An 18,044-nucleotide genomic window follows, 5' to 3' on the forward strand; every position below is an offset into this window, starting at 1 on the left:
TTGAATTGTCACAGCAGCCTTTGACGTGCTTTTTTTGCTATGGGGGGCGAGCTTTTCCACAAAATTACCCGCAATACCATTATAAACGTACCGATTCGTTTTTCTCGTCGCTGCTTTCGAAGAAATCAGATTGCGCGTGGAACTGTGGTGGCGGCCGTATCCTCCCGAGCCTACTCCCCAGACGGTGGTCGGTCCTCCCTAGGCGGCTCCCCAACAGCTCCCCAGTCGACGACCGTTACTCCCCAGGCGGGTCCCCAGCGGCTACCCAGTCAGCGGTCGGGCCTCCCCAGGCGGCTCCCCAGCGGATCCCAGGCGGTGGCCGAGTCGTTCCAGCGGCTCCCCGACGGTGGCCGAGTCCTCCCCAGGCAGCGGCCATCTACCTCCTCTCAGGCGGTGCCCGTCTTCCTCCCCTGGCGCTGCTCGTCTCCCTCTCTCTAGCATCGGCACTCGACGACGACGGTCTACAGGTGATTGAGCCTTGCAACGTGCCCCCACCCCACTTCATTAACGACTAACTATGTTATTAGGCTCCCCATGGCCGCGAGGTTAGGTACATAGTGGTGGGGGCTTCCTACGATCCGATCCTAGTAGGATTAGTAATGCACGCGGTACACTGCACACACACATACAAGCTGGCGAGCTTGAAAACAAAGTGATTGAGATGATGATCTGCATTGGTTACCTAGTGATTGTATTTCTGTCAGTTAAACCAGTTAATACATAACGCATAACGTATAGTTTTATATTTGGAGATGCTATGGAATTTCATATAAAATTGCAGATACATGTTACTTTATTATTCACATAAATGATTGACAACTTACTTGTCCATGAATGTTTTTTTAATTCAATGAAGAATGGCTAATAAGGCAGATTGGTGTGATGCAAATGTTACATATCTCATTGATATCTGCAAAAAAGAGATAGAAGATGACAATAGGCCTATGCGAGTTTTCACTAGGACAGGTTGGAAAATTTTGGTTACAAAGTATGAAGAAAAAATAGGCCTAAAGCTAACAAAGAAACAATTGAAGAACAAGTTGGACAACATGAAAAAGGAGTATACATGGTTCATGGAGTTCAAGAATGCGACCACTGGTCTTGGATGGAATGAGGCAAAGCAAACTATTGACTGCTCCAAAGATTGGTGGGATGAACACCTAGCAGTAATAATAGTATCATGTCCTTTTTAATTTATCATTTTGCATTCTTCTATATGGACTGACTTGATAACTTTGTTCATTTAATTTCAGAGATGTAACAATCCGGATATAGGTATCAAATGCAACCATGTTAGGTTCAGAAAACAAGGACCAAAACATCTTGATGATCTACATAAGTTGTTTGATAAGATACATGTTAGCGGGACAAGTGCATCATGTCCTGGAGATATTTCATCTGATGACTCAAGTGATGATGTGGTAGAGATAGAAAGAACTCCAGAAAATGATGAAGTCAAAGTGGCTGTTTCGAAAAGATCCAAACCAGTGAAAAGGAAACGCAAGGCCTCATGTACTGCTGTTGAGGAGAAGGAAGAGAAGAGTCCATTCTTTCGACTATATAAGAACATATGTTTGAAGATAGAAACAGTAGCAGAGAAGATATCCACAAGTGTTGAAGCATCATCAACACATCCAACAAGCCAAGTGCCTAGCATTGCAGAGACTATGAAGATGGTGAAAGATTGTGGGGTTAAAGAGAAAACAACTCTAATGCATACAACCACATTTTTTATTGTCAAGCATGAATTCAGAGAGGTCTTCTGCATGCTGGAAACAAATGAAGGAAGGTTTGACTTACTTGAGAGGGAGCATGCAAAGGAAATGATGAGGCACATGTAGAAGATTTGAATTATTTATTTATATTATTGTGTTGTGAGAACTATTTATTTGCTTGCTATGTAAGCACCATTTTGGAATGATGATATTGTGTCCATAATCTTTGTTTTCTGTGCACAGTTTGCTTTGTTGTGTACAATTTTGTTTGTTGTCTACATATTCATTTGTTATTCAAATTTTGTTATAAATATTAATATATTAATATCTTGTGTAGATGGCTGACAACAAGGTAGCTTTGGACAAACAAGCAAACAAAGGTCTATTGTATCATGCCGAACTGTCCCAGCAAGTAGCTGTTATTGGTGAAATGGATGAGGAGTACAATGAGAGATACTTGCACATAGGAGAGTACAGAAACTAGAATACAATGGGTTACAAATTACATGGGTCGTCCAAGGTACTTTTATAAGATGTTTCGCATGAGCACAGATGTTTTCATGGCACTACATGACTTGCTCATCTCTAGTTATGGCTTAACATCAACTAATAATGTATCATCGATGGAGTCACTAGCAATGTTTTTGTGGATCGTTGGAGGGCCACAATCATTTTCATAAGCTGAAAATCGTTGTACCCGATCACTATGGACAGTTCACACCAAATTTCATGAAGTACTAAAATGTTTGCGAAAGTTATCGAAAGATAATATTAAACCAAGAGATCCTACTTTCAAAACTGAGCATGATAGAATCAAGGAGGAACGTTTCTGGCCCTATTTCCAAGGAGCTATCAAAGCTATTGATGGTTCACATGTTCCTGACACAGTGCCAGCAGATGAAGTGCTTAACTATACATGTCGGCATGTGTATACATCTCAGAATGTGTTAGCTATTTGTGATTTTGACATGAGATTTATCTTTGTCGTTGCTGGGTGGCCAGGTTCTGCACATGACACACGGATCCTGAATCATGCTTTAGCAAATTTCCCTTCATTTTCGGTGCCTCCAAAAGGTATATATGTTTGTTTCGTTCAATATTTATATGGATTTTTTGTTTTACTAATTTTTTGATATAGGTAAGTATTATCTCGTCGACTCTGGTTATCCAAACCGACAAGGATATCTAGCCCCTTTCAAAGGAAGCACATACCATATACTAGAATTTCGACTTCGTAATGGGCGTCCTCCTCAAGGGAAGTATGAGATGTTCAATTTCTTACATTCATCTCTTTGAAATTTCATTGAGCGGGCTTTTGGAGTCTTGAAGCAGAAGTGGCATATTTTGAAAGGTATTCCAAGTTTTCCTACACGTACAGAGAAACATATAATTATAGCTTGCATGACGTTGCATAATTTTATTTGTGACAACAATTCAGAAGATAGGTTGTTTGATAGATGTGATGCTGATGAGGAGTACTTGCTACAACAGAGTTTCACGTCACAAGCACAAGGAGATAACAATCCAGAGGGAGAGAATGAGAATACCATGAATACCATTCGTAATAAGATAGCTGATGCTTTGAGTAGTGCCAGAGGGAGATAGTTATGTTGAAGAAGGATATTCTGAATCATCAGTTTGTTTATGTGAAATAAATGTTAATGGTGAATACAAAATTTACAAAAACTAGTTTCTATTTCTAAAATGTTTTTCACTGTCATTATTGCACAAAATAAAGTGTTATAATCAACTCGAATATCAAGTGTCTCTTACAAGGTAGGGCCATTACAGACATTTTATACCAAACCTACAATTTCACAGTTGTTCGAACCAAACGACTTTCTGCTTTTTTCACAGCTCATATCCCACAGTAACTTTTTTTAACAGCTTACAACCCACATCAGCTTTGTTTCACAGCCACAGCACAACCAAACACACCCGACTTGTTTAGGACAATTTTTAAGAGCTTTTATGATAATCTGGATTTCTAGGTAATCTAGCTGTCATGACTCATGAGAAAATCTAGATATTGTCAGATTTACGTGCGAAGGAAGATAATTGGGTTTGCACTGTTTAATGTTTAGTAAGCAGCAGAATTCTTCCACCGTAACGTCACGATAGGTTTTGTATTCACGTTGATTTAGACGATGTTTAGAGAAGCGATTATTACATAAGAGGAGTAAGGTCTTGTTTGCAAGCAAGTCAGTTTTTAAGAAACTGGTTTTTATATTTTAGCTAGGAGAAGGTGGCTTCTTGTTTTTTAAGAAACTGTGAATCCAATTTCTATAAACTGAGACATAAATTGATATATTTGGAACCACAGAGTCAGTTTATTAAAAACTGTGTGCTTTTAAACATGCCCTAAGAAGCTACAGGTTTAGCGGCCGGAAGTCGATTTTGACCACCAGAATCCGGCCAGAAGTTGAAATAAATAGGCCCTAAATTGAAGACCGAACGTTCCTTTTTAGAAAATGACTCTATGGTTTATCTTTTTGTCTATCGCATCTCATGATAATCAACATACATGAATGCGGCTTTCTGATAATTGACATGGATGCTTTGCCGGAGACTTTATAAGAAATCAACATATAGAGATGTGAATTCTTTGTCTTGGATTAGATAACCTCGGTTCGTCAGCCTATCATGAAGCTAACGTCAACGGAACCTTCTGGACCTTTGCACCTTCCAAACAAGTCTGCTTGTGTTCTTGCTCAGTTATTACCGTGCGCGTGTGGTACCCATCGTAGGTGACACACCAATAGATACCAGAGCATCTGGGTCGATGCCCGCATGGAGCCATAAGCCTCGCATCGAGCTTCCCGATCCAGAGAATTGCAGTCAATAAACGCCTCCAGCTCCAGAGTAATCTCAGTTGCTAACCAAACAAAAGAAAACACACGAGGGGCCACCCCTGGCGTCTTGCACACCTTGCAGCCTATATAAAACCGTACTCGTCCAGCTCGAGAGCCAATAGAGACCCTGCCCACCTCGACCTCAACCTCCAGCGAGCGCCCACCTCCAGCTTGACAATGGTGGAAGCCAAGATCCTGGTGCTGGTCGCGGTCCTTGCTCTGCTTCAGGTATCATCCACCGTTGCCCGGCGGCACGGCAAGCCGGACCCCTGCGACGAGGACGACGCTAACACGGACGACCTGCCGGGCGGCCTGCGCCACAAGAGGACGCCCCACCCGCGAAGCCATCACTGCGCACCGGCGCACCACGGGGGTCGTGGCGGCGGCACCCCCGCTGTGATGACGGTGAACGGGTTCAAGCGCGGCGAGAGCGGCGGCGGGCCAGCGGAGTGCGACGGGCACTTCCACGGCGACGACGAGCTGATCGTGGCGCTGTCCACGGAGTGGTACGCGCACGGGCGCCGGTGCCACCGAAGGATCCGCATCACGAGCGCGCACCACGGGCGCACCGTGGAGGCACGCGTCGTGGACGAGTGCGACTCCAGCCGCGGATGCCGGCACAACATCGTCGACTCGTCCCCTGCGGTCTGGAGGGCGCTCGGTCTCGACACCGACATCGGACAGGTGCCCGTCACGTGGTCCGACGCCTGAGGCGGCCGGCCGTCACGTACGGAGCTGTCGTCTATCCTGCGAGGGCAAGAGTTCAGGTAGCGTGGCCGGTGGGCGACGGCGGCGGCGTTCGTTCGTGCCTGACCGGCAGTCTTGATCTCCTGTTACCAGTAGCTAGTTTGCTACCGTCCGCTTGAATTTGCGTGGACTGGAGTAGCAGAGAATAAAGTGTGTTTTCTAGAATAATTGTTCGGTGTGTGGACCTCTTGTAAGATCAACTTGTTCCTAGTTATATATGATCATGTCTTTGTGAGTTTGCTTTATATATATGCATTTCATTGTATTTTCGTGTATACTTTTATGTACTTGGATTTATTTGGAGGCACACTTCTATGTTAAAGTATCATATATAGCCATTACGAAAAATCTACATAGATAACTCATCCACTAAGGCATGGTTGCCCCTACTCGGATTGGTAAAGCCAGCTGAGTTACTGTAGTTGCAATCCATAGAAACAAAACACGGTAAAAATAGTATAAATCGGTACAGATTAATGCCAAATGAACAGGCTAAAAATTTACATGTATCTCCCTCTTTTTTTAACAAACATGTCCTTTCCACTAAAGATGTCTGTGTCCTTGCACCACTGCCCCTTCTTTTACCACTTGTTTGCAAATTTTATCCCCACTTTAATAAAAAGTTTAGAATACAATTATGGTATAAATCTAGCGATGAGTTTTTAATCAATATTTCAATTTTAAATTTAAAATATTTCAAAATCAATGAAATAAACTTAATTTGACATTATTTTTTGATAAAATTGATAATATTTTAATTACAATTTTGAAAATGGATTATAGCGCAAACATTTTCAAAATTATAATTAAAATATAGTCAATTTTGTCTAAATTAATATTAAATTCAATTTATTTTCATCAATTTCAAAATATTTTTAAATTCAAAGTTAATTTTTCAAAATGTATGGTCACGTTTATGTCATAATTATATTTCAAACATTATTACTAAAGTTGCGATAAATTAGCAAGCCGTTGATAAAAAGAGGAACAATGATGTAAGGGTATGAACCTCTTTTTATAGATTGAGTTAACATCGTTAGGTACTGATAACGGAATAGGGGTAAATTGTATGATCATTTTAAAAATGAAAGAACACACATGCAAACTTTAAAAATAAGGGTAAAATGGAGTTACACACCTGAGCAGGGTATTGGGTACTGACACGTGGTCAGGTAGGCCCAAACACTTAGAGACAGAAACAGGGAACACTGAAGCACGACAAGACATTAGGTAAAAACTATAGCGTCTCGTTATGTGTGTCTCATCTAGCTATAAGACGTGGGTATTTATCTCTCCGTTCGGTCGAAGGTGGTCTAAAGTACGGTCCTGCCTCCATCCACCAACTATATCCGAAGAATATTCCGTGTAATTGGGTAATTACAACATCGTGCTCTCAACAGGCGGCACACACCAAATAATACACCCATGTGTTACACTGACATGTGGGCCTCTAGAAACGTCTCTTGGTGGACCAACGATGTGATGATCACTGTGTAGCCTTCGCCGCCACCTCCAGCGTCTCGATGCCCTTCACTCTCCTTTAACAGATGTATGGCGCGGGTGACTCTAGGACGATGTCGTGGCGAAGGCCTTGGTCGGTGTCGATAGCTCAGAGGCCTCTGCTTGACGTCATCCTGTGTTACGAACAGTCTCAAAGTCGAAGGCACCTTTGCCTGTGGTCATGTGTACAAGTTAGTTAAAAATGGGAAGGGGAAGCCTTCACTCCATGATCGAGGTTACGTTCGTCCTTTGCCCAACAGTAGCCCTCGAGGGAGTGGTTCATCCTAATGGGTCATTCCCAAAGTCTCTTGGTCTAGAAGGGGACGAACACTGTCCTCGATCATCTAATGAACCGCCTCGAGGGGCCACTAGATATGACCGTTGGAAAATCGAGGTTGCACTATTGCGTGGTGTGGTAGGTACCGCATGCCTCATTGCTAGGTTACCACACGTGTTTTCGAATTCGTGATTGCTCCGTCGTTGCTGCTGAATCACCACCGCCTTTGTCGCTGTTGTGCTGCTGACGATAGGATCGGCAACGAGCCCCTCCGTGCTGGCCGTGTGAGAAACCGCAACTCGTCGTTGACCCCAGTATACCACCATGCCTCCCCTTTCCAGTGGTGGTACAATCGCCACATGTCGGCCGAACAGTGTCTGCTTGAGTGGTGGAAAAGCCGTTAGTTCGTCTTCTGCTAGGGTTCAAGCTCTGGTGGGCCGGGACGGGAAAATTATGACTTGGCCAGGTTGAAGACTTTGTCACGAAGGGTTAGGGAGATGGAGAGCCTAGGCTATTTTCTTGCTAGATACAGGCGCGCTGCGAGAGCGAAGACTACGTCAAGGCCGAACAACGAAGTATTGGTCTTCGAGTGGTTGTTTCTTGATGGTCTTCACTTGTCGTGTCATGATTTTTTACTTGAAGTGCTAGAGAAGTTTAAGGTTCAAATTCATCAGCTTACTCTGAATGTTATGGTGGCTTTAATCAATTTTTTCTAGGCGACGACCACGTTTGGCAAAGGCCCATTTGCTGAGGTCTTCACAAAACACTATTACTTGCACTAGTAGAAGAGGCCTTCTAGTGGTATTGTTGATCAATTTGGTAGTTGCACTTTTACCCTGAAGACCGGGAAGACTAAGGAAAAGGTTGTGGAGCTAGCCCCCTGTGTGAATAATAAGTGGGGGTAGACAGAAAACTGGTTTTATGTGCGATGTCCAAAGGCGAAGGCTGGCCTTAGGCAAGCACCATGTCCCTACTTCAGTTAGAGGCTTTTCCTCGTTTCGCGGTTGTTGAGAGGGGTCACAACGACTGCGCCTTCGGCTTTGCAACAATTACCTGGAGTGACAGGGATTTAGTTGAAGAGTACTTGGCATGCGAAATTTAGCCACTCAACTGGGGCTAGACCATGGGTCTGGTTATCCTTAGAGACTTCACTAGATTTGATAGGTAGATTTTGAGTCCTGCGTTTGTGGTGGATCTAGGTGTCCGTTCTCGGGACACTTTTGTTGCAGAGACAGAGAAAGAGGAAGAGGACCTTGTTGGTCACGTGACTGACTAGGAAGTTGAGAAGGGTGTAGAGTTGCTCAGAGGCCATGTACGCCTGAATTGTATGTTCAGCCAGATGGGGCTTTCTTATGAAGAGCACAAGGCGCGCCCGAGGAGGGGGAGGAAAAGACGGACTAGAGTCCCCACCCAATCACAAATGTCAACAGAGACCCCGTCAACCTACTCGAGGGGAGTTGACGTGGGGGCCTCCTTTGAAGCTTTCGCTGCCGAGCTAGCGGAGGCATGTGAGTCAACTGACTCGGCGCACGACGTTGAGGCTAAATCCGCGGAGGACTTCTTCACGGAGCGGGTCACCGGGGGTAAGATGGGGAGAAATTTGATTCCAGTGAGGGTTGGTTCGGGGAGCGTGAAGCGGTGGGTTGTAAGAGAGATGACTGCGGCGTGCGGTCGCAAGGATACTATACTAGCCTGCATGGCGAGGGAGTTGCTTATATTCCCTTATTCACATAACATCTCGAATATAATTGTGGTAGCAATGGCCCCGGTGGGGAAGGCTCCCACTCTGATTTACAGAGTGATCAATATGGTGGGTCGGCGGAAGAACCGGAAGACCTGCGCCGTTGAGCCCTCGAATTCTACAAGGTCCTCTAAAGAGGCTAGGGCTGGCATGACCGCTGATGTGGGGGTAGCTGCGACTGTTGTGGGCTCCTTGGCTGCCTTGGTTATCTCCGGAATGGAGTTTGCGATGAAGTCATCGATGAAGATGGTGTCGCTAGCAGGTTTTTTTCTATTCTGACAACGTTTGCATTGTGCTGGTGGGACGTTGGGACTTTGGGCCTAAACCCTAAACCCAGGGGACTTTGGGCCTATTCGGGCCGAAGGCTAGCTCATGGGAGAGCGTGCACTCCTCCATCGTGGCGCAGAGGGAGGTGGATGCCTCTGCGATCACTAGAGTGGCCTTTAAAGGGCTTGCTGCTCACCTTTACTCGGTGAGGATTTTAAGTTTAGTTTGCTGCCTTCATCGCACCTTGGGCTGACAATGCGCTTTGTCAGCTTGCTGTTGTTGCCAACGCTCTAGCCCCCTTGGCGAGGGTCTGGGAGGAGGCGACTGCCGCCATGGTAGAGTGCACTATTAGAATAGATATGCAATGTATTCTATATCCATGTATATCCTGTACTCGGGTAACAACCTCCCGCTACTTTATTGGCTAGATATGTTTGCTTAGGAATAGATAAAGGTTGTTACTCAAGTATATCTGTTGTATAGCCTTGCGCACCGGGCGCCCATATAAACACGCACGCGGCCCCTAACAGGGTAAGACGCTTCACCTGCCCTCTGAATATTTACATGGTATTCGGAGCCACATAAACCCCCTACAACAATCATGTCAAATTCCTCCTCCAATCCTCTCATTGCCCATCCAGTATCTGAGAAGCTTACCCAAGCAAATCATGCTATATGGGAAGCTCATGTTTGTGCAGCCATGCGTGGATGTCACCTCATAGGCCATCTTACTGGTACCACACCAGTACCGAAGAAACAGATCGCGGACGCCGGAGGCAAGACGGCACCAAATCTGGCGTTCGAGGAATGGAATGCTCAGGACCAACAGGTCCTCAGCTACCTGCTTTCGTCTATCTCCAAGGAAATTCTAGTCCACGTCTCAAGATCTGAGACAGCAGCCGATGCGTGGAGAAAATTTCAAGCAGTGTTTGCCTCGTAGTCCCGAGCCCGGGCTGTGAATCTCCGCATCGCTCTCTCGACGACCAAGAAGGGTAACATGAATGTTGCTGGATATTTTGCAAAAATGAAGGGGTACGCTGATGATAAGGCAGCAGCAGGATGTCCTCTCGAAGACGACGAACTCGTCGAATACATCATTACTGGGTTGGACCGTGAGTTTACTTTGCTTGTTTCTGCCCTTGTTGCAAGGGTGGAGCCAATCTCTGTTGAAGAATTATATTCTCAGATGCTAAGCTATGAAACAAGAATGGATTTAATCCAAGAAGGAGAGCAGTTTGGATCTGCTAACATTGCAGGACGTTGGGGGCGTTCTCAAGGACCAAGCCGTGGACGTGGGCGCGCTCGGCCACCTACTCGCAACCACAGCAACGCTGCAGGTGGGAGCAACTCCTCTACCCGTAGCCACAATAGTGTGCCAGGCGGACATGACAGCAGCGCAGGAACAGGGAGACAACGTGGCTACAGTAACCGACGCTCCAACCCAAGCAGTGAACCATGCCAAGTTTGCTTCAAGAAAGGACACACGGCTGTCAACTGTTGGCATCGATGTGATGAAAATTACATCCCTGAAGAACGCCATGCTGCTGCTGCGACAAGCTCTTACACAATAGACACAAACTGGTATACTGACAGCGGAGCTACTGATCATATTACCAGTGAGCTAGAGAAACTGTCCATCCGAGATAAATACAACGGGGAAGATCAGATCCACACCGCCAACGACAAAGGTATGAAAATCAGCCACATTGGTGATTCCTCTGTTAGCACCTCTAGTCGTAATCTTCATTTGAAAAATATTCTATATGTTCCTGAAGCCAAGAAAAATCTTGTTTCTGTTCATCGATTAACCACAGATAATTGTGCCTTCATAGAATTTCACCCAGATTTCTTTTTGATTAAGGATTAGGCAACTAGACGCACTCTCTTTAGAGGGCCATGTCGCCATGGACTGTACCCTCTTCCTCCATCACCATCAATAAAGCGTCATGCCTATGGAGTCAGTCGTCCATCGATCTCTCGGTGGCATGATCGTCTTGGACATCCTTCATCCACTATAGTCCGACGTATTGTTAGAAGTAATAAACTCCCTTGTTTAGATGAGTCTAATAATGAGTCTGTATGCGATGCTTGTCAGCAAGCAAAAGCACACCAGCTGCCATATCCTGTTTCATCTAGTAAGTCCAGCTCTCCTTTAGAGCTCATATTTTCTGATGTCTGGGGTCCTGCAATTGAGTCTGTAGGCAGAAAACAATATTATGACAGCTTCATTGATGATTACATCAAATTTACCTGGATTTACCTTATCAAACTGAAATCTGAGGTGTTCCAAAAATTTATTGAATTTCAACAACTTATTGAAAGGCAGTTTGATAGAAAAATCCGCGCCATTCAAATAGACTGGGGAGGAGAATATCAAAAGTTAAATCCATTTTTTACTAAAATTGGCATATCTCATTTGGTCTCCTGCCCTCATACGCACCAGCAAAATGGGGCAACTGAACGAAAGCATCGACACATTGTCAAAGTTGGCCTCTCCTTACTATCTCATGCTTCTATGTCGCTAAAATTTTGGGATGAAGCTTTTCTATCGGCCACATATCTTATTAATAGACTACCTAGCCCGATTATTAATAATCAAACTCCTATAGAACGTCTTTTTCACCAAAAGCCAGATTATTCTTCCTTACAATTTTTTGGCTGTGCATGTTGGCCTAATCTGCGCCCCTATAATACTCACAAACTCCAATTCAGATCAAAGCAGTGTGCTTTTCTTGGCTATAGTCCTCTTCACAAGGGTTTAAATGTCTCGATATCTCTATTGGACGTGTTTACATCTCTAGAGATGTCATATTTGATGAGACTGTTTTCCCTTCTCTACACTCCATTCTAATGCTGGGGCTAGATTACGACCTGAAGTTCTTTGGTTGCCATCCTTTACGACTAAAAAAGGTGCTGATAGATGTGATCCTGATGTCCCTGATTTTCTCCATGTTGATACTAACATGCCTAATGAGAATATTGCAGTACAACATCATTATGCAGGAGGTACTATTCACCAAAATGACAACTCTCTACCAACTGTTGCAAGCCTGCCACCAGGGGAGGGAGAATCACATGATGACCACTCGCATGGGCATGGGCGCCAAGTAGCTACAGTGCCTGCTACAGTAGCCGATCAGCATAGGGAGCCTGCCACTACTATTCACGCTACTATGACAGATGAACAGGTACCTGACGGATTCCATGCACCATCCCCTGAGCAGCCTACAACATCTATTGAGGCGCGTGCACCTGATTTGACCATATAAGAGGTGTCAGAGGAAGCAGATGCTGAACCTGTTCAAGTGGCTGCTCTGCGTCCCTATACAAGACTGAGGAGTGGCATTCGGAAGGAAAAAGTATACACTGATGGCACGATCAGGTATGGCTACTTTATGTCCTCTGGTGAACCCCAGTGTCTTGAGGAAGCACTTAGTAATTCCAACTGGAAAATGCTATGGGTCTGGAATACACTGCTCTCATAAATAATAAGACATGGCGGCTAGTTCCACCAACAAAAGGCACGAATGTAATATGATGTAAATGGGTGTATAAAATTAAAAGAAAAGTAGATGGAAGCTTAGATAGATATAAAGCCCGACTAGTTGCAAAAGGTTTTAAAGAACGTTATGGTATAGATTATGAAGACACATTCAGTCCAGTCATTAAACCTACTACAATACACATTATTTTGTCTGTTGCCATTTTTCGAGGATGGAGTCGTAGACAACTTGATGTTCAGAATGCCTTCCTTCATGGCTTTCTCGAATAAGAAGTTTATATGCAGCAGCCACCAGGTTTTGAGGATCCATCCAAGAAAGAGTATGTGTGTAAGCTTGACAAAGCTCTTTATAGGCTTAAACAAGCACCAAGAGCATGGTACTCTCGTCTTAGCTCAAAATTAATAAGTCTTGGCTTCTCACCATCAAAGGCTGGTTCATCCTTATTCTTCTATAACAAGGGTAACACTATAATTTTTGTGCTTGTTTATGTTGATGATATAATTGTTGCAAGTTCTACAGAAGCAGCCACCGCAGCATTGTTGAAAGACCTAGAGGAAGAATTTGCACTTAAAGATCTTGGTGACCTTCACTATTTCTTGGGAATAGAGGTAAACAAGGTACATGATGGAATTATTCTCACCCAAGACAAGTATGCTTCAGATTTATTGAAAAAGGTAGGGATGTCAGATTGCAAACCAGTCAGCTCGCCACTATCCACCAGTGAGAAGCTATCCTTGCATGAAGAATCTTTACTAGGCAACAATGATGCAACTCAGTATAGGAGCATAGTTGGGGCCCTACAATATTTAACTCTCACTAGGCCTGACATTGCCTTCTCAGTTAATAAGGTATGTCAGTTTCTACATGCTCCTACAACTGTTTACTGGGCTGCAGTAAAAAGAATTCTCAGATATATCAAACAATGCACAAAGTTAGGGCTGCATATACATAAGTCACCCTCAACCTTGGTAAGTGCCTTTTTGGATGCAGACTGGGCTGGTAGTATTGATGACGGAAAATCAACGGGAGGCTTTGCAGTGTTTCTAGGTTCAAATCTCATTTCTTGGAGTGCTCGCAAACAACCCATAGTGTCTAGATCCAGCACTGAGTCAGAATATAAGGCTATTGCCAATGCAACAGCTGAAATTATGTGGGTACAAATCTTACTTAAAGAGCTAAATATTAACAGTCCGAGAATAGCTAAACTTTGGTGTGATAATCTGGGAGCAAAATATTTATCAGCTAACCCTGTCTTTCATGCTAGAACCAAGCATATTGAGGTGGATTATCATTTTGTAAGAGAGAGAGTTTTACAAAAGTTATTAGAAATAGATTTTGTCTCCTCCCAAGATCAAGTTGCAGATGGCTTCACCCAAGCATTATTGGTCAGACTATTGGAAAACTTCAAAGTCAATCTCAACCTAAAACGGTTGTGATTGAGGGAGGCTATTAGAATAGATATGCAATGTATTCTATATCCATGTATATCTTGTACTCGGATAACAACCTCCCGCTACTTTATTGGCTAGATATGCTTGCTTAGGAATAGATGAAGTTTGTTACTCAAGTATATCTGTTGTATAGCCTTGCGCACCGGGCGCCCATATAAACACGCACGCGACCCCTAATAGGGTAAGACGCTTCACCTGCCCTCTGAATATTTACATGCACATCCGTCAAGGAAAAGTTGAAGGAGAAGAAGGTGGAGGTCAGGCCACACAGCTAGAGCAACATGTGAAGTCTGCCAATTCAGAGGTGACTTTTTGAGGAAAGAGCTTGAGACTACTACGAACGAGCTGTCAGTTGAGTGCCTTCGCTCGGTAGGGTTCGCCCACAGCGTGCAGGTACATGCGCGGGATGTATTTAATGACTTTAGCCAAGTGTATGAGGAATTCGGGGCGACCATTCGTCCATTGGACCTAGAGCGGAAAAGCATCTTCGATCATTGATCAATGTGGCTGTGGACGCAGGCCACGATGCTGCCCGACGTGATTCAAGGGTTGGTGATGTTTTCTACCCTCGTTACGTACGAGAGTGGATTCGAGTCATTAGTCCGCGAAGGGTGTGACCATGTTGCTCGTTTGGCCTCGTTTGACTTCGTTGCCAACGAGAATTTGTACATCGAGGTTGGCGAGGTTGATGGTGCGGTTGCGGATGAAATGCTCGATCGCACGTGGAGCCCCTTCGGCGCTGAAGTTGCCCTCAAGTGCTCTATGGCAGAGCAGGAGCAGGTAAGTGCTTAGTGCTATACTTTATAGGTTGTTTGCTTAGTCATTTTCTGACTATTTTCGAATAGGCGAGGAAAGCATACGAAGATAATGCAAAAATTGGGGTGCCAGAAGCTGTGGAGGCTAGTCCTGTTACAGCCGAGCTAGCACAGCCGCCCGCAGAGTCCGCTACGCCTAGTGCCGCGGCACCTGATGAAACGAAGGAGTAGATCGGTTCCAAGAGGTTCATTTTGTTTATAGGGTAGAAGAGCCTGATACTTGTGTTTTTCGAACAATGCTTTTGTGTAGGTTACTTTCTAGGGGCCTGCACAAAGTGATCCCAAGTGCTTTTGATCAAGGAAGAGGACCCATTGGACAACGTTTTGTGCATCACACCTAGCTTGCCGGAGTTCGTCGGACTCTTATAGTGTCGACGATTTTTTTGACTCGCAATCGTTGATCGATGAGGAAGACTTAGGATTTTTGCGGAGATGGATGACGAGTCCTCTGAGGAGGACTTAGACTTTTTTTGAGAACCAAGCAAGCTTTTAGTAATACGCATCTCCTTGAGTTCCAACTATAAATAGATGATCTAGGGTAGAGGATATTCACCTCTCGCTACCGGTACAAGGCATCTCTTTGCTGAGTGCTCGACGCTTTGCCGAGTGCATTTTGTCGGACACTCGACATAGCATTTTTTGCCGAGTGTCACACTCGGCGAAATAAGACTCTTGACAATGACCTCGTTTACTGAGCGCGCGTGAGACACTCGGCATAGAAAGACAGCTATCTTTGCCGAGTGTCAAACTCTCGGCGAAACGCGACGCTCGATAAAGGGCCATCAATAGCCGTCTATAGCTGACGGTCGTTAACTTTGCCGAGCGCGAGACGTTGACACTCGGCAAAATAACTTCCTTACCAAGTGTCAGCTTGCTGAGGGTTTAGGGTTTAGGGCTGGCTGACACTCGGCAAACCGATATTTTGTCAAGTGTCTTTCTTTCACCAAACTTTTTGTGGTTTGTTCCTACACTATGTAGACCTACATGTTCGATTTTGGCACAATTATCAAAGTGTTTGCTATAACTATTAGATTTTTTTTCACGGTGGCACTCGACAAAGTCTCCGTCGCCGTCACCTGGCGCCGTGATGGCAACTTTTCTTTGCTGAGAGCAAGGTGTCGAATACCCGACAAAAAGTGCTCGGCAAAGAAGCCGTTGCCGATATACAATTTATCGAGACTTATTTGTCGAGTGTCGGCAAAGACTTCGCCGAGTGTTTTTCAGGCAGCTTTGTGATCCTTTGCTCATCACTTTCCTATATGCTCTATCTTCTTGTGTCGCTAAGCCTTAACCCATGCCCTCATTGTCGAATGCAAGTCAAAATCCATGCGTACATCCGTACCATGGGGAAACAAGAGGTCAACTACATAGCCCAAGAAGAGGGACAAGTCAATTGGAGGCTCTTCTAGGACGAAGATGGCGGAGCAGACGAAGCCTAGGTCAATTAATTAAGGCAGTGACCTAGCTGGTGCAGATGGTAGGTGGTGCCAAGCCCATACATTGTGTATTTTCAGAATAATTAACTCTCGCACTATCGGAATCGCCAGCTTTGCTGAGTGCCTGAAGCACTCGGCAAAGCCTTAAAAACACTCGGCAAAGACTTTGCCGAGTGTCGCACTCGGTAAAGAGGGCTCAGCATACAGTGCATCGGCAAAGTCGTCTTTGTCGAATACTTTTTTCGAGCACTCGGCAAAATAGTTTGAGCACTCGGCAAAAAAACAGCCGTTACGGCGTCGGGTGACGGAGACGGAGTCTTTGCTAAGTGTCCCATGCGACACTCGGCAAATAAGTTACCTTTGCCGAATGTCGGCATGAGACTTTCTATTTATGCATATTTACATTGTTTTTGTATACCGCATATATAAGAGTTTGTACGCAATATTTACCTCGGCTAGTAGTAGGCTAAACCCGACGGAAGACTGACCAAGTCTAATAATCATCACCACTTGTGAGTTGTGACAGTAAGGCACGTTAGCCCATAGGGAACCAAAGTATCGAACTCGTATACTTTTCTGCATGTGTTTTGGACATGAAGTATGCGGTTGCCTCGGTTGATCAGCCACTGCAATGATGAAGCACACGTCCAGGGCTTTCCAGCTTCAGCTTCCAAACACAGCGGCTAGCTTGCTCATCAGCTGTTCTTGCGCAGGACTTACGTATCGACAGGATATGGCAACATCGCAGCGAGCTGACAGCCTGACACTGTGACACACACACAGATATAGCTAGCACTCGTCTCAAAGATACAACGCACTCGTCTCAGATAAGGCCATTAACCTCGTATCGAACTCAACGATCCGAGAACTGAGAGCACGCCTAGCTAGATATATATATATACACCCTAAGACTAGCCAAGGGGCAGCAGTACGTGCGAGCACCTCGGTCGAGCTTCGGAATAAACAGCAATGGCGAAGACCAAGATTGCCGTAGTCATTGCCATCCTAGCTCTGCTTCAGGTGTCATGCGCCGCAGCACGGCGGCATGGCAAGCCAGCGCACGGCGACCACGATGGCGACGACACCCCTGCTGTGATGACGGTGAACGGATTCAAGCGAGGTGAGGACGGCGGCGGCGCAGCATCGTGTGATGGCCGTTTCCACAGCGACGACGACCTGATCGTGGCGTTGTCCTCGCGGTGGTACGCGGGAGGGAAGAGGTGTGGCGAGGCTATCCGCATCACAGCGGAGAGCGGGCGCACTGTGAGGGCACGGGTCGTGGACGAGTGCGACTCCCAGGGAGGATGCCGCAACAACATCGTGGATTCCTCCCGCGCTGTTTGGAAGGCGCTCGGGCTCCATACGAACGTCGGCGAGGTCCACGTCACGTGGTCCGACGCCTGAACAGGCCACTCACCGAGTTGGATGGCCACCCGCCGACGGGAAACTGGAAACCACAGCGTGCGGTTCTGTCCTACCAACTGTTACCACTACACTCTCCACTTGATAGTGGAAAGGTCGATATGATCGAATAAAACTTCCCTTCCACAACAAACTGTTGCATGTTGTATGTGTTTTATTTGCTTGTGAAAACATATTCATTTCAGTTCTAAATATATACATACTAACGCCTTTATGAGTTTGATCTGTTATATGTCAAGCATCATGGCATGACAAATGAAGAACCAGATAAAAAAGTCTAGGTAGATGGCAATGAATTCCATTTTTTTTTATAGAGAA

General features: G+C 45.2%; 2 protein-coding genes and 1 non-coding gene across 3 annotated transcripts; all 3 read left to right on the forward strand.

The window, feature by feature from the left end:
- Positions 1-503: 503 nt before the first annotated feature.
- Positions 504-1,896, forward strand: LOC103643420 (uncharacterized). Its single transcript, XM_008666596.2, has 2 exons — positions 504-1,166; positions 1,254-1,896. The coding sequence occupies exons 1-2, from the start codon at positions 858-860 to the stop codon at positions 1,839-1,841; spliced, it is 897 nt and encodes a 298-aa protein (XP_008664818.1). The 5' UTR covers positions 504-857; the 3' UTR covers positions 1,842-1,896.
- Positions 1,897-10,162: 8,266 nt separating this feature from the next.
- LOC111590721 (small nucleolar RNA Z247) lies at positions 10,163-10,301 on the forward strand. Its single transcript, XR_004855762.1, has one exon. It is a non-coding gene; the product is annotated as a small nucleolar RNA Z247 (small nucleolar RNA).
- Positions 10,302-17,245: 6,944 nt separating this feature from the next.
- On the forward strand, positions 17,246-17,828 carry LOC103645345 (putative ripening-related protein 6). Its single transcript, XM_008668414.3, has one exon. The coding sequence runs from the start codon at positions 17,274-17,276 to the stop codon at positions 17,706-17,708; it is 435 nt and encodes a 144-aa protein (XP_008666636.1). The 5' UTR covers positions 17,246-17,273; the 3' UTR covers positions 17,709-17,828.
- The last annotated feature ends 216 nt before the right edge of the window (positions 17,829-18,044 follow it).

The sequence above is a fragment of the Zea mays genome, chromosome 1 (genome assembly GCF_902167145.1).
Source record: "Zea mays cultivar B73 chromosome 1, Zm-B73-REFERENCE-NAM-5.0, whole genome shotgun sequence".
Lineage (NCBI taxonomy): Eukaryota > Viridiplantae > Streptophyta > Magnoliopsida > Poales > Poaceae > Zea > Zea mays.